Source organism: Prunus avium, chromosome 8, assembly GCF_965620075.1.
Source record: "Prunus avium chromosome 8, drPruAviu1.hap1.1, whole genome shotgun sequence".
NCBI classification, from domain to species: domain Eukaryota; kingdom Viridiplantae; phylum Streptophyta; class Magnoliopsida; order Rosales; family Rosaceae; genus Prunus; species Prunus avium.
In genome coordinates this window covers 29,088,830-29,112,804 of record NC_142291.1, presented here as the reverse complement: position 1 = coordinate 29,112,804, position 23,975 = coordinate 29,088,830, and the positions used below count along the sequence as shown (strand labels likewise).

At 37.0% G+C, this 23,975-nt stretch overlaps 3 protein-coding genes and 1 non-coding gene across 35 annotated transcripts; 1 reads left to right on the top strand and 3 right to left on the bottom strand.

Moving 5' to 3' along the window:
- Positions 1-333: 333 nt before the first annotated feature.
- Positions 334-6,591, bottom strand: LACS2 (long-chain acyl-CoA synthetase 2). The gene is made up of 19 exons (XM_021978166.2): positions 6,232-6,591; positions 5,416-5,479; positions 5,213-5,302; positions 4,880-4,936; positions 4,681-4,729; positions 4,430-4,506; positions 4,107-4,146; positions 3,924-4,018; positions 3,655-3,819; positions 3,254-3,364; positions 3,043-3,130; positions 2,889-2,955; positions 2,733-2,808; positions 2,539-2,656; positions 1,875-2,120; positions 1,567-1,706; positions 1,208-1,390; positions 1,004-1,123; positions 334-673 (listed from the first exon to the last, which is right to left on the bottom strand). The coding sequence occupies exons 1-19, from the start codon at positions 6,372-6,374 to the stop codon at positions 626-628; spliced, it is 1,977 nt and encodes a 658-aa protein (XP_021833858.2). The 5' UTR covers positions 6,375-6,591; the 3' UTR covers positions 334-625.
- Positions 5,794-5,867, top strand: TRNAI-AAU (transfer RNA isoleucine (anticodon AAU)). Its single transcript has one exon. It is a non-coding gene; the product is annotated as a tRNA-Ile (tRNA).
- Positions 6,592-8,094: 1,503 nt separating the features above from the next.
- On the bottom strand, positions 8,095-10,153 carry LOC110773650 (RING/U-box superfamily protein). Its single transcript, XM_021978174.2, has one exon. The coding sequence runs from the start codon at positions 10,045-10,047 to the stop codon at positions 8,806-8,808; it is 1,242 nt and encodes a 413-aa protein (XP_021833866.2). The 5' UTR covers positions 10,048-10,153; the 3' UTR covers positions 8,095-8,805.
- A 9,428-nt stretch (positions 10,154-19,581) lies between these two features.
- LOC110770115 (uncharacterized) lies at positions 19,582-23,636 on the bottom strand. 32 transcript variants are annotated; one of them, XR_015826467.1, is made up of 9 exons: positions 23,471-23,636; positions 23,209-23,373; positions 22,349-22,587; positions 22,207-22,258; positions 21,989-22,049; positions 21,770-21,852; positions 20,884-20,926; positions 20,018-20,368; positions 19,582-19,908 (listed from the first exon to the last, which is right to left on the bottom strand). XR_015826467.1 is itself a non-coding variant. In XM_088246096.1 (8 exons), the coding sequence occupies exons 4-7, from the start codon at positions 22,225-22,227 to the stop codon at positions 20,177-20,179; spliced, it is 372 nt and encodes a 123-aa protein (XP_088102222.1). In that variant the 5' UTR covers positions 22,228-22,258; positions 22,349-22,587; positions 23,191-23,373; positions 23,471-23,636; the 3' UTR covers positions 19,582-19,908; positions 20,018-20,176. The 32 variants fall into 32 exon arrangements, 11 of the variants coding, with proteins under 11 accessions (XP_088102222.1, XP_088102220.1, XP_088102226.1 ...); XR_015826459.1 differs by having other exon boundaries at positions 20,018-20,749; positions 21,770-22,049; XR_015826456.1 differs by having other exon boundaries at positions 20,018-20,926.
- Positions 23,637-23,975: the final 339 nt, after the last annotated feature.

Genomic DNA, 23,975 nt, shown 5'->3' with positions numbered 1-23,975 from the left:
GCGTAGTGGAAAAATTTTAAAATTACAAAAGCTCATACGCGTAGAAGTTGGTGTGTTTCAGTGTTGTCCTTTAATTCTACATTAAACTTTTTCTTTTTCTTTTTTGAATACAAGCGATAGTCTAAGATACATGGGGAGCGGAGTTTTTGCACACACACTAACAAGGTACCACGGGAGTTCAAACCCCCCTGTTGGCAACTTTTTCTTTTTCTTTTTGAGTGGATTTGTTGATGAAAAAGAAAACTAAGAAAGCCACAAAGATAATTTTACATTGGTAGCCATTAATTCTTTATCGTCTTTAACTTCCATACAAATGGTTTGGGAAGCAAATCATTTCTTGTCCAATATATCTGACATTCATACTGAAAGAGTGAATGAATATAGCAATTCTGTGTGTATTTGCAAGCACAAATAACTGACATTGGGACCAATAATATATATATGGTTTCTCAAACCAGAACTTTTCATATTATCTTTATTTTTACACAAACTAACTTGGACGGACTCACAGGGATCTGAATCCAGAGTCTTTGTGGGTAGCACCTGCCCACTATCAGCAATCACATCTTTGGGAAATTGTGGTAAAAAGGTTTTCTCCAGTAGCTTCCGGCTTTCGACATTGCTGTCATACCCTTGCTTCCTTTGCTTCACTGTACAGTTTATCAATACGGTCCTGCAGATGATATTCCAAAAATTATAAACTTAACATTCACTTGACGAAGTCAGCTTTTACTATTTGAGAGAGAGAGAGAGAGAGAGAGAGGGAGAGAGAGAGAGATTTATTTATAGAATGAGGGAGACCCGTTTATGGCATAGCACTTGATCATTAGCAACAGAAATTCATTTCTTTTAAGAAATAATCCAAGGTCACAGCCGCAAGGGTGGGGAAAGGATATTAAGTGAGTGGCAAACTGAAGGCCTACCAGGTGCTTGAAAAGGAAGTCGCACAGTTACAGTGAGGAGATTTAAGACAATATATAGAAAGAGAGAGCGGAAGGCATACCTTGTAATATTTAAGTAGGTGTGGTCTCTTCAGTTTGAATGTTGGAGTTATAAGATCCCTCTCCATGTCAAAGGGATTTGGTTCCAAGTGAACTGCTTTTAACAGCTCAAAACCTCGAAGCTGCAGGAAGGTCACCCAAGTCAGATTGAGTAGACATTAAAGCATCGAATTAGAAACAGGGAGTTGAGACAATTATCTACATACTTGCTGCTTCTGACCAACACTATTGAGCTCATCCAAAATGTATTTTCTTGCCTTCAGGTTTTGACATAATGATTTAAAATCATCGGTCAAATGATGCTCTGCTGCCCAATCCTCCAATGCCTTTCTGTCAGGGACCACCACAGCAACAAGAAACGACTCAAAGCTGTTCCCATAAACCCAAATCTGCAAACCAGAGGAAAGTTCAGATATCCACAACTTTAGAAAACAGGAAAACAACCAGAAGGAAATTTTCACAAATTAAACCAAAAATACAAACTCGTCAATGCAGGAAAACAGAGGCGAGTCCTAATGTATGGAAATAGTTCTACTTCTATTGGATGTAGTAACAAGCAACGTACCGATGTGATAAGAGGGCATTGCAGGTATTTGCTTTCAATGTTTTCCACAGCAACATATTCACCTTGAGACAGTTTAAATATATTCTTTTTCCTATCTATAATTTTCATTGCTCCATTAGGCTGCAATTCTCCAATGTCACCTGCAATCCACTCAAAGTCAAGAAATACCACCTTTTAATGCAACAATTAACCATCAACAAAACATTCTAACATGCACAGTGGTGACATTTTGACAAGCCAAAGACTGACCATGAAGCAAGTAAATTATTTCATTCAACTGTATGGCTAACTATTGTAAGAATTTTTACCAGTGTGAAACCACCCATCAATAAGGACTTCCTCTGTCAGATCTTGTCGCTTGTGGTAACCAGAAAACAAGGATTTTCCTCTCAGGCAAATCTCTCCACGTGGCACACTGGAAAGTGCATCATATCCCATTTCTGGCACTGACTCAAGCCTTGTTTCAATAGTTGTCATGGGGACACCCACAGTTCCCATCATAGGAAAAACATTGCCAATAGACGTAAGACATCCACCACAGCTTTCAGTGAGGCCTACATGTCAAAGAGCTTAACAAGCTGATGGAAAGCTCTTTTATTAAGGAAAACTTTTATAAACTACAGTTGATGTGTTGTGCATCAAAATTTAAAAAGCTCGCGTCACTGACTAGAAGATCTTGCATACATGGTACATCCTAGATCATGCACATATAGTTGTAATGATAAGTAAATATCTTATAAATTTTCCTGTATTTTCAAAATTATGCTTTGGATTTCATCAGTTAAACAATTAATACCAGCTTCTTCAAAGATGAGAATGAATTCATACTAGGTCAAGTCCGCATCACAATGTCTTTTCTTTTTTCTTGGCCAAATATAAAGGTCACTGCAAAACCTATGAAGATTACCTAACAACATTTATATGATTCTATATATTTCCTAGATGACTTAGCAGATATTCATCCAACCATACCATATCCTTGTGACAAAGTACTGCAGGCGGTGACCCTCAAAAATTCTTCCACATGCCTAGGCAAAGGTGCAGCACCAGACAACAGTATACGAACTCGTCCCCCTAATGCTTGTTTTATCTGCCACAAGTAACACTTCGTTAGAATGTAAAACAGCTATTTCAAGAATGGAATGGTGAAAGATGGGATGACTGACCTTATCAAAGACAAGCTTGTCCAAGAGAGGTGCTGCGTTTTCTTGTGGCAGATCCTTCTCCAGATTTGCCAACTTGCTGTCAATTAAATCTTCATTAGTTTTATTGTAGAGACGCAAATGCAAACAAAAATATTTCCATTTTATCGTCACTCATACTAGTTATAAGCATATTGGAACAGCATCTTCCTCAACGCACCACTAGATGAAACTTTATTAGCAATACCTGCACGAAGAAAATTTAGGCCAAATATTTAGAATAACAAAATTCAAGGACATATATCTATATAGTTCAGTATAATGCATGCATTACCAGTGTATATGCGATCATACACTCTAGGGACCCCGCAAAACATAGTAGGCCTTAGTTCCTGAAGGTCCTCCATTAGAAATCTGATATCCTTCAAGTTCAAAGTAAAAAATCACATTGGGAACAAGTTGGTAATGCACCAAGAGAACTTTTGACTGAAACATATAAGTGTAAGAAAAAGAAATCACTGCAATAAATTACTTTTATTACTTACTCCTCGCCAGAAGCCTATAGAGGAACCCTTGTAGATGCAATAGCTCTCCATAATTTGATCATATATATGGGCCAAAGGAAGAAAGGAAAAATACGAATCTTCTTCTGTACACTGAAATAATCATGTGATCAATTTCAGTGTCAATGTCATCTGATTAGCGCGAGGAAATAATCATTGAGTTCAATTGATAAACTTAACAACAAATCATGTTCACAACTTTCTAGAGGTAATACTTCATTGTAATCACAGAACTTGGAAAGAGAAACCAAAAGTTAAAATAAAAAAAAGGTGCAAATAAGAGGCAGCATAATCATTAATTTGGAAACTCCAAGGATATATATCGTAAAAAGGCTAGGAAACTCATTTATTATGAAAATAGTAATCTATGTTCAGTTGTTTACCACTTTATCTGTTAGAAAAAGTATTTGCTCCACAGACAATACTTCTGCCATAATTGCTCCATTAGTAATAACAACACCTTTTGGTTCTCCAGTTGTTCCACTTGTGTACATTATAGTGCAAATGTCAGTCCTCTGTTTTGGAGGTAGTTCACAATCTAAATTTCCCTGAAAAAAGATGAGGAAAGGTGGTTCTACATTATTGAAAACCATTTTACCAATCTTTTACCAAAAAAGAGAATTTATATGAGAAAATAGTGTTAACAAATTACCAACTGAGAGAATTCCTCCCAAGAAAAACAAGATACCCCCAGTCCTTCAGCTTCCTCCTTTTGCGTGCTAGAAAAATTTGCAAAGCTAACAATTGCTGAACAAAACAAATGCATAACTGAGATACCATCCGTTGAAATTTCACCTTAAACTTCAAGTCTCTAAGGAAATAGCATATGACCTACTTTTTAAATGCGTAGAGCAATTTGGAAGGCATGACAGAATCTGCACAAAGCATTTCGATATGAGCAGGACATTATGAAACAAGAGAAAGAGAGCCGGAAACAACTAAAATACCATATATTTATTAAACTAATGAGGGTCAAAATACACAAAGCCAAGTTCGTCTTTATATTTATATTGAGGTTTGATGCCATGGAATTGGATTAGGAAGATTTTAGTACCACGGTATCAGAAATCAGTAGCCTTGAACATTTAAGTAATTATGATGATCCTATAAAGAGAAGGTACTCATGATCATGAGGAAATAGATAGAAAGATAACTTACAGCAGGGATCTTGTTCTCTTGAACAAAAGCTATGGAAACTTCAGCATGATTGATGATGAATTCAACTGCATTAGCACCTGTTCTACGTAAAATCATGAAAAGTTAATGTCATATATTCAATCGAACTCGACCACCATCATTGGAGTCCAATTGCTACTGGAAATTATATTGCGGAAGAAAATGTATAGAAACTCTAAAACTCACGGTGATATAAGCACTGATGATCATTGACAAAGAGAAAGAAAACATACCAAGGGTGTCATACAGCGGAACATAGGTTATGGCATGGCTATTACAGGCCTGTAAAACATCAAGAAAACACAAAAGCATTACAGTTATTCAACCTGTCAAAGAATTTCCTTCCGATATTGACAACTTCTCCCTTCAAGTGAGCAATGCATGAACATGAAGCCAATCATGATCCATGAAAATAGGAAATACAGTATTTACCTCCATTGCAGTAAGCCACTGGGGGCAGTTTGATCCAAATATACCACAACGATCTCCCTGTATACATTTAAAAGATACAAAAATATAAAACACCAATGTCAGTTTCCTTCTATTTTTTTCCTTTTGCTATGATAAACACCAACCTTTCACAGCTACTACTTTCACTAACAACTTGCATCGACTCTAAACAACATCACATTACAATTATAAATCTTTTCTTTTCTTCATTCACAACATAACATATTGCATGTCAAACTTTAATGCAAATTACAATAACACATTAATTTATGCATTCATACACACACATATATTCTCAATAGGCACGTGACTTACAGGATTGACACCGCGGCTCCTGATGGCTGAACCCATTCGAATGGCTGCATCATGAACCTCTTGATATGTAAGCCATACATAGGGACCCACCTGCAATTTCCATTAAACAAATTCAAAATTGGCATTTCATAAACTTATTTGGAAAGAAAAAAAAGAGCTAATGGGTTTCAATGGGTTCGTGCTGTTGCTCAAAAAGAAGGTACCTTTGTGTCCTTGACTTGACGCCGACCAAGCATTGGATTGTTCGGATACTTTTTCGCAGAGTCGCTGCCAGTAAAAGCAGAGTTTCAGCCATGAACTCACGCTAGGAATTTGAATTACAATATGTTTTGAATTGATTGCAATTTTCCAGTGATTTTAAGCTTTCTAGAAAACTAAGAACAGGGTTTGTGCTATTCGAGTTGCAGAGCGTGGATTAGTAGAAAAGCAAGCTTCTTTTTCTTTGTTTTCTGCTTCAGCTTCTCTAACATTTCTTTTGGCTGACCACAACCAGAAAAAAACCTTTCTTTTCGATCAGCACGACATGACGTTTTCTATCCCATTTTAGTATAGTAGTAAAAAGTACGGGGAAATCATCAAATGGCCTATTAGCTCAGCTAGTTAGAGCGTCGTGCTAATAACGCGAAGGTCGCAGGTTCGAGACCTGCATGGGCCATTCTCTTTTTCTTTTTTGGTTAATTTTTAGCCCAGAACAAACTGTCAAGCTAGATCGATACGCTTAAACACAATTACCTCCTTTTGGTTTTATCTTCTCCTTTTCTCCCGAGTATCAAAGTGAGAAAATTTAAAACAAGACAATATGCAATTTGTTTCTACATCATATCCATATAAATATGCCAAATTTTCCGGGAAAGTTTTTGTCCATTTACTCAGGATCCAAACAAACATTTAAGCATGCATTCACAACAAAAATGTGACACTCAAATTAACGTAAATTATTAACCCCGTAACACATATAACGCACGACACATGCAAGTGCAACAACAGCAAGTAATTCCAAAATGGGATGAGAGACATACCTGAGAAACTGCCATGGAGACTCCAACCCCTCCGGCAACTCCATGAGCCCATCTTTAGCATAAATGCTCCTGTACACAGGCCCCGCCGATGGCCTCCCGTCTGCGGCCGGCCTTGATTCTTCAACCTTCACTATAAAATCCATCAACCCTTTTACCCGACTCAGCTAAGTAAGCAAGCTAGCTAGCTAAAATGAAAGAACCTATACAAGATGAAGAGATAGCTAGCTAGAACGATTTGGATAGCTATGGTAATATTATGGTGTTGAAAGCTTTTTGGTGAATGTTATAATTAATAACCAGAACCAGAAAGGGAGGTGGGACGGTTTGGTACAGCTGAAAGCAATAAATTCTGGTTTTTCCGCTTTAGGAAAAAATATTCATATCTTCACCAATTTATAGCGGCGTTTATGAGGGGAAAGTCTTAAAGCTACCAGCTAGCGGCATTTATAATGGTAGATGAAGTTTGGTGGGTGTTTCGAACTTTTTTTTTTAATACAAGTGATAGTCTAAATTACAAGACGGAGGGGTGTTTCTCACATATACTACCAAGGTATCATAGGAGTTGAATTTGACTGAGACCACTAATTTGCAGGTCAAGACTCTTTTGCATTGAGCTAAAGCCGATTGGCATTAACTTATTGGAACTAGTGCTTGTTTTTGTAAAGAAATTTGGTCTTTCTATTTTGTTGGTTTTTTGGTGAGCTGCCTTGTGGTACATTTTGGTGAAATGGGTAGCCAAATTAGAATGATTCATCAATTATTTGAAACAATTTCCTGATGCAGGCATGTTAATTATAGTAACTATTTTCTTTCATGGTGATGTCATGTGGATCATGAGCAATAAATGGTGCAACAATTCACACAAGATCCAGCTAAGTTGAAGACCAAGTGGTTGGAAAAACAATATTCAGACATTTGTATACTTGATCTGCTGGATAAGATTTCCAATCTTTGTTAATGTTGATTTAAATATTTGGTTAGTATAACTTGTTGAATACCCTCAAGATTTTAATATAATTAACTTTGCCCCAAGTATTTTTCTATTGTGTCTTTAGAATTAAGGACCTATAGTTAAATGGAAAATTGTAAATTGATCCTTTAGATTTTGATGTTTGTAAATTGATCCTTTAGGAAGAAAAAAAAACCATATTATATAATATATAATATGTGCAGGTGGGTGAGATTGGGTATGAAAAAAAGAAATTAATGGTAGATTGATGCATAAGTCTAAGCAGTCCATCAAAATGGTTGTCTGTTGGACTAAACTCCCAACAAAATTTGTGACTCTGTTAGACATTTGGTACAGCAATGTTTGAACCTTGACAAGATGACAACATCCTGATGATATCTGACAATTTGAACCTTTTCTTTTTTTCTTTTTCTTTTTTTAATTAAAAGATTAATTAAAGTTGCAACCTAAGCCCAAGGTAGCTTTTCTTTTTTCATTTTTCATTTTTAGTTTTCAACGCATTTGAGTCTATTTATGTGAGATTTTTGTTATTTTTATGAACATACGGGGTAAATTGGGCTCAAAGTAAATTCGGCCTGAACTACACAATGGGCCTATAGCTTTGATTCTGGGTTGGTTTATTGTTGAAAGGTTCAGTTTTCATTCAAGTCCAGAAGCTGGCTGGCCTTAGTTGGGCATTGTTTTTCCTTGCTCTGTCAGCCCATTTTTCAAGTCATGTATCCAAATATGATTATATATATACTGCAAGAGTAGCAGCAGCAACAGGGGAACAAAATTAACCAAAAACTACCAAACAGCAAAACCAGGCAGCCCCCGTAAAAGGAAACTGAAATTCTACAGATATCAAAAAGGAAGCAGCCAAAAGAAACCATAAATCTAATTTAGCAACCCAATTAAAGCAAAGAACTCTGCCTGCAATTCAATTTCAACCCCAAAAAATCTTTGTTCTAAATTACACGATCCATGCATCAACAAGGACCAAATCAAAATGCTACAATATTACACAGAGATCTAAAACACCAAAAATTACCAAACTTGTGGCGTTGACTTTCCCCAGTGTGGACGACCGACCACACATTCTACCAACCCACTAAAGTCAGTGAGATGAAAAGAATGACAAAGACAAGTACAGAAGAACACTGAACCCATTGCACTTCTTCACATCCTGCTCTTTCTCTGTTTTCTCTGCCTAGTGCCTACCCCCAAAAAAAACCTAAATCAACCCAAACCCCCAAATTGCCACTACACTTTAGCCCTAACCCTAGCTCACATGGCATTTTGCATTATTGTCGGTAGGTTTTTGCTCTAACACAAATAAATGGCGCCAAAACCCATTAAATCTCTCTCATTTATGAGCCTCTCTATAAAACCCCAGTTTTTTGTTTTGTTTTGTGTGTTTTTCCTGCTCTCCTTCTCTCTCGTCAATTCTGGGCATTTAATGCCTCCTCACTCCTCAGCTCCCAATTAATGACCGCACCAGCCTTCATTTACTCTCCGACTCTCCCATCTCCCACCGTCTGTTTTCCCCCCTCCCTCGCTCGCTCCATCCCCTCCCTCCACGTGTCTCTCCAGAATTTAATCGTTCCGATCTTTTCTTTTGGTTTCTATCTTCTGTTAAACCTCTCTGGCGATAACAACGCCTCTGGATCTCCGCACCGGAGGCGGCTCGACGAGAAAGCTGACATCGCCGACGATCTCATGAACATCGGGCTCGTCATCGACTTGCTCCGGCGAGACGATCCTCCGGCCCCGCCGCCGGAGAATCTCGCGCTCGGCTCCGTCAGCGGGAAGAAGCATTTCCGGCGGAAGAAAGGCGATTTCATATTCACGCCGCCTCTGTACGTTGACCTGAAGGAGAAGACCCGAGGCTTAGTCAACGACCCGAACGGCGACGGCCGCTTGCTCCAGAAGCTTCCTCTCCGGTACCGCCACGGCGACGCCGTCGCTGGCTCTGTCACCATCATCCTCTCCGCCGACGCCGAGCTCCGCTCGAATCCGAACGAGTGCGATCGCTTCAGGACGAAATCTCCGCCGTTGATCCGATAATCATCCCAGTAGTTGGAGCTCCTCCTCGGCGACCGGTCCTCCGCGCACCGTTCGATCTCGGTGACGATCGAATCGGAATCCCGAGACGCTGGAGCTTCAGCAAGCGGCTCGAGCGCGATGCTCCGGAAAACGGCGTCGTCGAGGCTCGGCCGGATCCTGGCTGCCATCAACGGAACGAACGGAGACTCCGGGCGGAATATTCCGGCGCGGCAGAGAGGACAGTTGGCGTGAGATCGAAGCCACATGTCGATGCAGTCTACGTGAAACACGTGCGAACAGACCGGAAGAGTGCGAACGTAGTCGTCGTCTTGGAACTCGATCAAGCAAACAGCGCAGTCTTTACTGAGAGGATTATTCAAACCGGTCGACGTCGTTTTGGACGTGTAGAGAGAGAGCGGGATCGTTTTGATAACCGACTCGTCGAGGCCGTAGGGAGAGAAGGCGTGGAAGGCGAGTTCGGCCGGGTCGAACGACGAGTCGTACCGTGGAGAGTCGAGGTCGCCGATGGAGGAGGGGAGGTAGGAGCGGCGACGACGGCGGCGCCAGCGTCGTTGGAGGCGGAGGATTGGCGGGATGACGTGTTGGGAGATGAGGCGGGAGTAAGTGACGATTAGGAAGGCGGTGGCGACGACGACCACCATGGCGATTAACGGCGGGGAGAAGTCGATGGGGTACTTGGACGGCGGAGATGATGCATGGAGTGAGGTGGCGGCGGTGATGATGGGAATGGATAGGGTGGGTGCGAGTGCAGGATATGGCGATGGAGCTGGAGCTGGAGCTGGAGCTGCAGCAGCAACCATTTTTATGGCGTTTATCAGTGGAATGAAGTCATGCTGTTTTGAAGGAGAAGTGTTTTGTGGGGAAGGAGGGAGGGGTTTAATGGTTACGGTTGACTGTTTAGTCGTTTTGTTTGCTTTTTTTGTTGCGATGCGGTGCGTTTCGGGAGGTCGATGCCTACGACACGTTACGACACGTCAGCGTCAGTGAATTTAAGGCCGCGTGAAGCTGCTATTTTCCTGTGCGGGTTGCACCACGTTGCTGTCCACGTGGACTATTTCTTTTTTGGGTTCGTATTTGTGTAAATTCCTGAAAAGACCAAACTAACCCCAACAACCGTTGTTGAAAAATCTCAACTCAAAAGTTTGTCACACACAGGCTTACAGTCTACTATAATGAATTCGCAACTTAATTGTTGACCAGTTATGTCTCGATTCCGTTTTGTATCTTGTGAAGAAGAATATTTTTTTTGGTAAGTCTTGTCAAGAAGAAATCGGAAGATAATGTATGGATAAATGTTTTTGGTTTTTTCAACCAAAAAATTGGAACATTATAATATACTAGCCTCTCTGCACGCACTTCTGTGCTTGCGAGAGGCTTTTTTAAAAAAGGTTTAAATTTATTTTAGAATTAAAAAAGATAATTGGTAGTTGTGTTCCATAAAAATAGGATCCATTATATGGATTTTCTTTTAATTTTAATTTTTTTAAATATGAAAAAGGGTGAATTTACCATATTATTCTCATTTAATTAATAATTTCAATTCTTAATGTTTGCATTAACCAAAGGCATTTTCTGGTATTTTGAATGTTTCACCATTCTCTGCCTTTTGCTTTATATATACTAACCTCTTTGCACGCGCTTCCGCACTTGCGAGAGGCTTTTTTTAAAAAAATTTAAATTTATTTTAGAATTAAAAAAGAGAATGGGTAGTTGTGTTCCATAAAAATAGGATCTATTATTTGAATTTTCTTTTAATTTTAATTTTTTTAATATCAAAAGTGTGAATTTACCATATTATCCTCATTTAATTAATAATTTCAATTCTTAATGTTTGCATTAACCAAGGGCATTTTCTGGTATTTTGAATGTTTCACCATTCTCTGCCTTTTGCTTTATATATATAGATATATATATAAATCATGGCATGGTTTTCAAACTGAGAAATTTTTGCTTGTTCTCGTGGTATACCATGTACATAAGATATGTAGAAATTTTTTATTTTTTTTAAAATTTTAAAAAGAGTGTAGTAAGTTGGAGTATATTTCCACATGTTTTATGTATATGGGATGGAACACCAGTTGGCTGGTGTACCCGTAAATTTTTACAATAATTGAGTTATTTACACTAATGTCATTTGAGGTTTTCGGTGTTTTCACAGAACTCCTTGATGTTACGAATATCCCCAAAGGGTTTAAATTGTTTTTAGAAAACCCCTTCTTGTTGATTTTTTATCCAAAATTTGACGATTTATATGAAAAATTTATCCAAATGACAGAGTTACTCATTGAGATTAGATTGTATACACATTCATTGAGGTAAATTTTGTCATTTGTATAAGTTGTTTTTAATGAAATCGTCCAAAAAGACTTGGATGAACAATCAACGAGAAAGGATTTTATAAACCTCAGGATGTGTTAGTGTAAATAACTCATAAATTAAATTGACGTGGTTTAAGAAAACTAAAAAATATAAAAAGTTTGGTCAAGAATGATTTTTGGTTTTGGATATGCAAATAAAAGAAAGAATGGATGGGCCTCCAGTAGGATTATTGGGCTATTTGGATGGTGACCAAGCTCACATTTCAAGGCCTTGAACCAACGGATTCCGCATTAGTCGAATCAAATATTGTAATGCAATCTAATTAATATCCATTAACACTAACCATCAACACTAATTATGGATGCTCATGCCCAAGACAACAACAACCCTCGTCGGATCAACTGGCGGGGAATAATCGCCAAATGGTTGAAAATAATCGTCAAGTGGTGGGGAGCAATCGCCATCCTCTCCGTCGGCGCAATCCTTATCGTCGTCTTGGCAATCTTGATCCTCTTCAAGCAGGTCGTAATCAAACCCCTCGACCCTGAGTTCCGCCTCCAATCCGCCACCGTCTCCCTCCTCAACACCTCCGCTGCCGAATTCACCGCCACGTGGGACGTGAAGTTCATCGCCGTTAACCCCAACCACAAGCTCAACATCTCCTACAACAGCATGCGGGCTGCCATGTTCTACAAAGTGAACAACAGCGACGGCAACGGCGTCTTGCTCGCAACGAAGCCGGTGTCGCCGCCGTCGGCTTTGATCCCCAAGGCCGAGACCACTCGCAGTTTCAGAGTCGAAACGGCGTCGGCGTACGTGGGCGAGGACGTGGCGAATGAAATCTCAGAGGGGAGAGCTCGTGGGTCGGTGAGCTTTGTGCTCAGGTTTTTGGGTTCGTTTAAGTATTCCTCGTACTGGACAGATCCCAGAAAGTTTGAGGCCTCTTGCGACCGGGTCGAGTTCGGGTTTTCCCCGGGTAACTCGACCGGGGCACTGACACTGGGTCAGTCAAGGGCATGCGGGACTGATCTGAGAAGAGGTAAGTTTTGTCTTTTCGATTGATTGGTTTGACATTTTCTTGGTAATTTGGTTTGGTTGGTAACTCTTGTAGTAGTCGCAGTTTATTAACTCTTTGAAATCTGATTTTTTTTGTTAATTCATTGTATAATATATTGTAAAATAATTGTAATATTGTTGAAGGTTTTTTTTTTTTTTTTCCTTCTCTCTTTTGGGTAAAAATTCCAGAAAACAAGCACTGATAAACCCTAAACTATATTACCAGGTGGAAAGGATATAGTTCATATAAAGCAGTTTAGGGTTTAAAATTTTCAGCTCAATAGAGTGCAGAAACTTCAATCCACATCTACAAAATCATGCATTCTCTCCAACCTCCTCATCGGTGCCTCACCGAGGCTGAAAGAAATCAACAAATATTTTTTTTTTTCCAACCAAAAACGAGAATATATACATATAAATCACGGCATGTAATTTAACAATTGGAATTTAAGATGTCTTCTAACTTTGGTAATTGAACCAACTTATAGATCAAGTTACCACATGAGAAGAGGGGGTAGTGGGAGAAAAATATGGGAGGATTTTGTTCATCTTTTTTTTTTCTTATATAATTTGTAATTACTATCTGCCCTTTCCATATCAACTTTAAATTTTGAATTTTTAACTCAAATGGTCCTCAAATTTATACAAAGTTGCATTTTGATCCCTCAATGATTCATCAACTCTTTATTTTTAGGTGCATTGGTCATACCGTCTATAATATTAAAAATGTCTCTCTCAATATATGCAACAAAGCAATTATTCATCCATAAATTGAAAGACCTATTAAAATCAATAGAAAAAAAAAATTTCACAAACTGAAAAAAAACACAAGTAAAGAGAAAATAATAAATAATAAGAGAACTACTAACAAACTTTAATTAAATGAATTAACCTAATTAAAACTTGATAGCTTAATATGGAGTTTGAGAGAAAGACTCACAAGCTTCGCAATGAGAAAGTATGCTTTGCTGCTTGTCTATGCTCCAAGAAAAGAGAAAGTTTTTATCGATTTGTGTAAAAGGGTCCAAATCTCACGCTTAATTACTACGGTGCCCTAATAATAAGAGCTATAAACCGATTTGGAAAAGGAAAGGAAAGTGGCATAAGCTGGGAGGAAGGGCTCACGTGATAAAATAAACATATTATTTAATATACATTATTCAATAACAGCAATACATAGTACATTCTAAAAGAAATTTTTTTTTAAGTGAGGGCTTAGGACTATATTGGTCCTCACGTGCCTTTAACCCTCCTCCCCTTTAGGTTTCATTTTCCTTTCTCATGGAAAATTTTGGGAAAATAAGCCACTATTAAATGCACATTTTTTATGACCATTTTGTCCCCATTATATATATATATATACAGTCCCCTTCTATTGAGGGATCCCTCAATTTGAAGGACGCCCTTTAGGGTACCCTACAATTTTTTTTCCAATGATCCAAACCATTTATTTTTTAGGTCTTCATTCATAGATCATCCCTACAAAAAATTAGACAAATTGGAAACCGTTTCGACATCCAATTGTATCCTACAAAATCAATGAACACGGTGCTTCAAGAAAGTACTAAAATTTCTATAACTCAATTGAGTGGTCAAATGAACACGGTACTTCAAGCAAAAGACAGAGAATGATGAAACATTCAAAATATCAGAAAATGTGTTAATGCAAGCATTAAGAATTGAAATTATTAATTAAATGAGGATAATATGGTAAATTCACACCTTTTCATATTTAAAAAAAATTAAAATTAAAAGAAAAATCAAATAATAGATCCTATTTTTATGGAACACAAGTACCCATTAGGTAGGCGCGGAAGCGCGTGCAGAGAGGCTAGTATAACATTAAATCCATTTTTTTTTTTAAATATTTGATTTCATGGGTATATTGAAAAATTAAACAAACGTTGTTTTGCAAACTAAATATGGGAAGAAATCTTTCATTTCCCACCCCTTAAGAGAAGGCACGGGAAATTATTTCCCACGAATTTTTTTCTGCAAACCAAACAGAATGTTAATTATAAATAAAGAACCCATTTATATAGATGTCGTTACGAACCCTAAGAAAAGGTAGCAGTGGGAGAAAATAAGGGATGATATTATTTAATTAATTTTTTTTTTTTTACAGAACATCTATCTTTTTTGTTAATAATTTGTAATTACTATTTTGACCTTATGATATCAACTCATTTGATTTAGTGTAAATTAAATAAGGGCATAATTGACACTTTGTAAACAGTTTGACTAAATAGTTGGCAAGTCGAATAACGTACGTTGGCTAGAGATGGTTCCAACTCGACTTTTTGTACCAGCAACCAAGAATCCAATTTATGATGGAATTTGAATTAAAAAAAGGACTGTTCTCGCTCTCTCTTATTTATTAGTCTCTCTAATTATTATTCATTAACACTAATTAATTATGGGTGCTGCTGCTGATGCTGATGCTTATGCCGCCGAAGAAGACAAAACCCCTCAAGCTCGTCAGACAATGTGTATTTGTATCCTCTTCTGGCTCACGATCCTTGCAGGTGTGATCTGGCTCGTCAACCTCATCGTCAGGGACATCGCAATCAACCGTGAGAACCCCACGTTCCGCCTCCACTCCGCCACCGTGTCCCTACTCAACAACGCCTCTGCCTCCAACTTCACCGCCACTTGGGACGTGACGCTGGTCGCCTCCAACCCCAACCACAAGCTCGAAATCTACTACGACACCATCCAGGCCACCATCTTCTACAACCGCGGCAACAGCCATAGGGTCAGAGTCTTGCTGGCAACGAAGCCGCTGCCGCCGCCATTGGCTCTGAGGACCAGGGCCGAGACCACTTGTAGTTTCCGCATCGAAGCCGCGTCCGCGTACATAGGTGATGACGTGGCCAAGGAAATCTCGGAAGGGAGAGCTCGTGGAATGGTGAGGTTTGAGCTCACCCTGTTGGCTATATATAAGCTTCCCAGCTGGTATTGGAAAGATCCCAAATTGTTTAAGGCCTCGTGCAACCCCGTCGAGTTTGGGTTTTCCCCGGATAATTGGATCGGGACGGCTCAGTCAAGCCAATGCAAGGGCGATGGGGATCTAAGTCGTTTGGTATTATATATTGCAACATGAGTTTATTGACTCTTTGAAATCCATTTTTTTTATAAAAAAAATTTATATTCATCGAATGGAAAAAGAAGGAACCGCATTAACCACATAAAGCACAGGGAGATTGTGTGATTAAGGGTGGCTGACTGTTTAGCCAAGGGGAGCTATAATTTTGATTTGGGGTTTGTTGTGTTTGATGAGAATCCTAGATGGGTTTCGGCTACCTTTGATGATGATTTGTTAAGAGTTCCTAGAATGCCTATTATCTCTGTCATTTAGTTTTTGTGTGTTTAGGGGTTAATCCCTCCCATTTCAACTGAAAAACAGAAGAAGGAACTGCATTCAACATAAAGAAATTACAAATAGTATAGGGTGCAAAAATCTTTAATTCCGAAGAATTTGGTGACCTGAGGGGATGCCAAAAAGAAGGCCCCATACACGTGTTGACATGGACTAGGAATCAAAATAAATAAATCTGGGAAATAAAAGAAAATCTTATGTGTAATATGCATGTTGACATGGACTAAGAATCAAAATCAAATCTTAATCTTACAGCAAGGATTACTCTAAATTTGAATTTAGCAAAATTACACAAAATCAAATCTTAATCTTACTCAAAATCTTATGTGTAGTATCTATTTTCTTTAAATATACAAGTACCAATATTTCTGTATTGTTAGAAAATTGAACATATTTTTTATTTTTATTATTGTATAAATGAAATATGGAAACGAGAATAAATAATTCTTTTTTTAATGATTAACGTTACGAGTATTTTCAAACACTATAGCGGGAGTTATATATTCCCATCCTCTAAAATGAGTTTAGGGCTGACATCCTCATCGAATTGATTATGCTAAATATATGGGTATTTGTAAAACCCGTAAAATTCATATCTTATGTAACAACTCCCATAAATAGCACGGTCACCTTCTGTTTTATAAGAGTGTTGCTAAACGAACCCTAAAATTAACTGAGTACACCCTATGATCTAAGTACACCTTATATATTTAAATCAAAATGTAAAATTAACTCAGTATACCCTATTTAACTACCAAAAATACCTCTGATATACCCTATACACTCTGAAGCATTGGTGGCCTCCTCTCTAAGCATCCTTACAGGGAAAGCTCAACCGAATTGATGCACAATCAACTGGGAGCGACGCAGGCTTGCCACCAACGCATCTAATTTCTGATTCACACCAAGGTTTTGTTGCCACCCGAATAAATAGTCTGCGAGGTCCAGGGCCACCCACTCCTTACTCATGCTTATCTATTTTGGAAGCTGAAGAAACCTGTCATTCATTTCCTTTTCAAAAGTTCTCCTCGTCGGGAAAAGATGTTCTGGGACTTGGTGGAAGTTGTAGTGGAGGTTTCAGCAGGGCCGTCCCTGAGATTTTGAGGGCCCTGTGCGAAACTTAAATTGGGGCCTCACATAATCTAATACAAAAATACTATAAAAAAAAAATTGCCATAACTTAATGTTATAAATAATTTTTTTATAACTAAAAGTCACCATCAATAAATATGTAATGACAATTAGAAATCAAATTCATAAAAATTTAAATGTGTCCATTTGATAAATTTAAATGTTTGGTACAAAAATAACCTCCTTGTGCCTGCCCCTATAAGGTCCCTTGCTGCCTCAAATAAGCAATCTCTGGTTAATAGGAAAAAAAAATTGGCAATCACAAATTAAAGAGTAGCATAACTATTTGATTTTGAGTGGTCTCTATGAATTTAGGAATTATGAATTTCTCTTTTTGGTGTTGAAATTCCTGAAATTGAAAGAATAACAAAAATGGTCAAAGGACTAAAAAAAAGAACCAAAAGAAAGATTGATGAATGATGATGATTACTTTACCAGAAAATCAGAGTTTAAGAGAAAGAAAAACCATGAAGTGTTTTTGGTTTTGAAGTAAAAAGTGTTGGGGGAATATATATACTCTTCTTGTTGTTAGCTTCGATATTTCCCTTTTTTTCTTTAAAAGGCTTTCTGTTTTTTTTTATTGATATTTATAATAATTATGTAAAGTTTGTGGTTATAAAGCAAAAATAATATGAAAAAAGCCAAATGGACTGACTTCAGCGAGAATCGAACTCTAGCGCTTCCGACAAGTGAACATGCGCTGGAGCCAACTCCACTAGACACGCTCTTGTGCAAGTATTTTGCACGCTATACTATATATACAATTCCTATAATATTAATATATACAATATAAAGAATTTTTTTTTTGGGCCCTCAAGAATCGGAGGCCCTGTGCGGTGGCGCCACTTGCACCACCCCAGGGCCGCCCCTGGGTTTCAGCAAGAATGCGGCTTCCAAAGTATTCAAGTTCCCTAATGCAGCCAAGGTTTGCTGAATTCTATATATACATTTCATTATGTTATTGCAATTGAGTGGTATGTTGCTTAAATCTGGATTCATATTTCAAAATCAATTGGCTTCATCAAATTCCGAAAAGAATAATGATACAATATAATATAGATATGTTTTTAACCTTTTGAAAAATGTAGATATTTTTCACTTACGTTTGATTAGGGTTGAATATGGTGTACATTTGTTTCATACTTCAACATATCTTTTTTGGCCATTTTATATTAGGGTAAATTTGTAATTTAATAAATAGTTTGATAATCGGATGTACTTAGTTAATTTTAGGGTTCATTTAACAACACTCTTTTATAACTCCAATTTATAAGTTTTCTTATGGCAACATTACTGCACTTCTTACAATCCACTTCAAAGTCCCCAGTGCATTCAACTACACCATAAACGGTCCTTGTGTTTGATACTTTTAGTTGCCCATGAGCATGTGCAACGATCCACGAACAACTTTGTTACATAATTGTGTTAAAACTTGATGCACTTTTTTTCGAATGAACTTGGTATTATAAAGGGAATTGGGGCTTTTCAAATAAATTTCATTAACTGTGTCTATTTTACCAAAGAAATTTTCATCTGAGTATTTTAATATGCAACTTACCATCCAAATTATAGCCCCTCGATTGTAAGGGCAACGCTTACGAATTTCCAGACTTCCTACAGTGAGACAAGTTTTGCATGGTGTGAAACGCTTTTCATTCAAAAAAGAATACCAACATTGCGCTAGCTCGTATACATAAATATTTTGTTCTATTATAGATTTAGATGTAACCCTGATATTTCCACTTTAAGTATCCTGAATTCGGAGTTTCTTCAGAAAATACTTGTGTCGATAACAAATTCAATTTTTCTGCATAAGGCCCATTATGTATAAGCCCAAAATAATAAGTCTATAAGTAGCTATGGTATCTTGGGGCAAAAGCAAGAAAGACAAAAGACTTAAAAAGATCAATAGTTTCGAGTAAAACATGTTTAGTAAATTGAAATATGATACAAATTCTCTAAAACAAGAGTGTATTTATATACATTTTTCTTATGTTTAAATGATTTGTGTAGTAAATTTTAGGGCTTGTCCAATATAGGTCCCTATATTTTCTATTTCCTAGACACATACCCATCATTCTATAAATCTATGTGTAAAATCCAATTTCAAATTTAAATGACCAGTAGGATATAGGGAGCTTTAGTAATACACCCAAAATAGGAGCTAAAATTATAAAAAAACCCTACATGAAATTCAATTTAGAAACATACCCAAAAACCATTTATTACATATGGAATAAGTGTTGAAGTTACTATAAATTACATCTCTGCCATTGATTAACTTAAAACAAGCCCAACACATAAAAACTAAAAAAAAAAACCCAAAACAAGCCCAGCAAGCCCGAAATACATTATTAATACCATATCATAAAAATACAGTGTTAATACCATGTCATAGAAGTACATTGTTAATATCATTCCATAGAAATACATTGTTAATACCATTCCATAGAAAAATATTGTTAATACCATTTCATAGAAGTACAGTGTTAATACCGTGTCATAGAAATACATTGTTAATATCATTCCATAGGAGTACATTATTAATACAATTCCATAGGAGTACATTGTTAATACCATTCCATAGAAAAATATTGTTAATACCATTTCATAAAAGTACATTGTTTATACTATATCATAGAACTATCTTGTTATTACTATGTCATAGAATCATCTTGAGTCCTTTCCAAAGGCATAAACTTTCCCAGCATCACTGATCATCATTGTCCTGCCAGCCCCAACAGCTGCTTGAACAATTTGAATGCCTTGCAGAGATCTGCAACATAACGGAGTTCCATTAACTTTTCTTTTAAGTCAACTAGTTCTCTTTTCTTTTTCTTGCATTTTATAGAATTAGGTCTAAGGAGTGATCAAGAATTGGCAACCTGATTTGCCGAGGCCTCCTTTCCTCTTTAGTGGTGCCATGTCCAAGCTGTCCTGAGTTGTTAGAGCCAAATGAATAGACAGCTCCTTTTGAAGTTACAGTAATACTGTGACCCAGCCCTACTATTGCCTGTGATTTCTCCCTTCTGAAACATGCCTCTCTAGCCAACAAGAACTTCAAGACTAGGTTTCATGAAACCCCCACATCTTTGCTTCAATTCTTGACGTTTCTCCACTGTCATTGGCTTAAATATACCACTCTTTTGGCAAATGTCCAGAGTAGCAAGCTCTGATATGGACAATTCAAAGTCAGGAGCAAAGTTTGCAGACTGCCAGAAAAATGAGCATATTGCCTGCAACACACACATCCAAAATCAAACCAGCAGCATTATCAATTCTAAGATTTAAAACACCAATACATTACCAAACTTTAGAGCAACAGGTCACTTGCCTCTAGCTTTGCAAGGTCTTAAGGATCCAAATTGCATGCAGTAAGGACATGAAGGACAATTGAGGGGTTGGCAGCTAAAGAGAGTTCTCTGGGGATTAAGGTCCCAAAGCGATGACATTGCCTCATTTTGAATGTTGGTACAGGAGTGGAAACAACAATAGTGGTAATTAGCTGGTCAAGAATGTTATGGTATTGTATAGTTGGGGTTCCACTAGCTGTGGCATCCATTGGCAATACCAAAATTCGCAGTGGCCAAGCTTTGGAAAGGAGAAGTTCTAAATTGCTGAAAATTATGAAATATTGGTACAACACTTACCACATTACTCCTCTCAATTATCCAACATTAGCATCTAAAGTTTTAAAATGAACACATTCTTGCTAATTTTATTCATGGATAATCTATGCAGGGGTATCTACCTTGACAAATATGTTATTGATCAACAAACTTCAAGTCTCAAACCTACAAATAAAAAAAATACCTATAAAAAAACTCTTTATATGACAGCAACTACAAGAACAAATAATGCAACAAGTTATGTCCAATCAACATGTCATAAGAAATGGTGTCAAAGCAACAAAACAGAAGGCATGTACTGGACTTGAGGTTTCAAAATCGTTTACAACAAAAGACCAAACATCTGCAAAATTAGAAACCAGAGAAATTCACAACCCGACCATTTTGATCATAGTTCAACCAAAGCCAAAACTGTAAATTTTCAGACTATCCAAATCAAAAGGGGTTAACAAAGAAACCCAAAACCTTAAAACAATTATAAAAAAAAAATAAAAAAAAACTTGAGGTAGACTAAAAGATGGAAAACTTTGAGAAGTAGAATACTAGTAATAACAAGATACCTCTACAAGAAGAAAAAAAAAGAAAAAAAAGTACACTGTTAATACTACGTCATAGAAGTACACTGTTAATACTATGTCATAGAACCATCTTCCTAGTAAAAATCACATTTTGCATATCATAAACTTCAAGTGCACATCTATATATAGAGCAAAATATAGAGCATTCTTTGTTACTGAGAATATGTTAATACTATGTCATAGAAGTACACTGTTAATACTATGTCATAGAAATAAACTCAGTTGCTGGGTATGAACAGTATAACAACTATTCATACCACTTACTGGAAGTTAACAACTACATCATTTCATTTACATAATAGGTAGGATAAAAGTGTACAACTCCATACCATTCAAAATCAATACACAAACAAGAAGAAGAAGTTGCATTTGAATCAACAAACAAACCCTAGAAAGCATTGAGTTGTAAGCAACCTCAGAATGTTTGTACCTCAACAAAATCACACCATTGATTCAGCAACCGAAACCTCCCAGCTAATACTAACCTCCATGCAGTAATCGCCTTATTTACAGCTGCAAATAATTCAAGAAAAAAAGAAAGAAAGGTAAAGGAGGTTTCATAGGGCTATTCTAAGGAATGAACAGAAACGGCTAAGAATTATTATAATGAGTTTTATAAAGCAAGAAAACTCATTGATATTTTTCTGACCATTTTCATGGCACATAAAGAAAACAAAATCATAGAAGCGCGAGAATTCAGAAAAGTCTACCTGCAAAGGGAGGATTTTTCTTTTGTTAATGGAACGCTAAGGTAGGAACCACAATTTGGCAATAGCATATAAAGCACTCTTTTTTTTCATGAAGAATTAGACATCACTCATCAATTAACAATAATCTACTTTAAAAACTTCGATGAGTAAATCTTACCACCAAGTCTAACCGTGACATTAGCTTGAAAACTTCATCGAAAATTGATATCCTGTCAAAGCGGACACTCTACTTTATAAAAATCTGAAATAAAAGGGGAAACAAAATGCTCGAATGCTAAAATTAAGTGCCAGAATGTTACTTGAAATTGGAAAAAAGGTTCTACAGCTTGATACAGGATGACCACATCCTAAGGGTGCTCCAAATCATGTTCTGTTGAATAACTGTAGCTTATATATAGAGATTTATACCTAGGATGTAGTTTCAACTGCACCAGATTTAAGAGCTAAATTAATGCCTCCCTAGAATATTTAGTCATCTGTGATTCATTGTTTCCTCTGTAATCATCCCCATGACCGTATCCATTTACTGTCCTGACATCTGCCATTTAACAGTCAGAATTACTACTCTAGACTCATTAATAATCCAAATTGAAACTTTTAAAATGACTGGTCATAATTTACATAACAAACAACTCATATCTGATTAACGAAAAGAAAGCTTTTCTTCCTGCGTGCAGGTAGAGAGTGTGTGTGTGTGTATATATATATATATATATATATATAGTAGCAAAACCAGGCTAGATAACTTATATGTCTCAACCCACTGAAAAAGGAATTTTAACAAGTAAACAACATTATTATCCTTCTGTAATAGCAGAAGCAGTGGTAAGACTGAAACAAAAATTGCTAACTAACAATAGCTTAGCATGTACATCATACAAACAGTAAATGTTTATGCAAATGCTCAACCATTCAGCTAAATACTAAAAACACAGTACCAGCATTACAAATCATATTAGAACTAACACAAATAAGCAAGCAAGTAATTTTCAGATTTTTTTTAATCAATTTATTTATCGCAATTTGTAAACGAAATGCAAAACTAAGGAAAAAAACCGTAGACATATTCAAATTAATCACAAAATCGCAAAGAAACTGCTCAACAAACTTCGAATTTCGGCGATAATCAAACCGATCATACCAATATGATTCGTCTGACCTTGAAATGGTATCTTCGTTCTTCTTAAGCTCATCCTTGTGAGCGTTCTCTCAGATCTGGTGCAGTATGTGGCCATAAGTGTTTGGACAAAATTACGGCTCAGAAGCTGTGGGCGTGGATGAGGTATCTCCTTCAATCTTTCCTGCTTGTGAATCAAACGAAAACCTGAAAAAATGACGCTGTTGAGGCCACTTGAGGATTGAAAATTCGAAATGGAGAAGAGAAATTGAAAGTGAAAGAAGCGATGAGGAAGATGACGAACCTAAGTCTTGGAAGAAGAACCGATAAGAGCATTGCCTAGAGCACGGAAAGGATTGGCGGAAGAAGATGAGCCTGGAACCACACGAGCTGCTCCACGACTTATGAGCTTATGCATCGCCATGGTCGATGCTCTTCTTCTTCTTATTCCTCTTCAATCTACAACATAATTGTTATTAAATAAAAGATTATAAAATAATAATAATAAATAAGTCGGCTGTTTCTCAAAATTGCACCCAAAAGGGCAAAACCGTAATCTAATATAACTGTTGAATTGAAAAAATCAACAGCTGTTGATTTTTGGGTTTATTTTGGGTGTGTTTATATACATTAAATAGTATAGGGTTTATTTATAGTTTTATGTCTAGGAATGGGTATTTAACTAAATTTCTATAGGATATAAGAGGTCATAGTATTCCCATGTTTTTACATCGTTGCCACCAAACTTCATATTTTATTTATAATTTATTTCAAGCATTTCATTAACTGCCATAATTGTAATTAATACT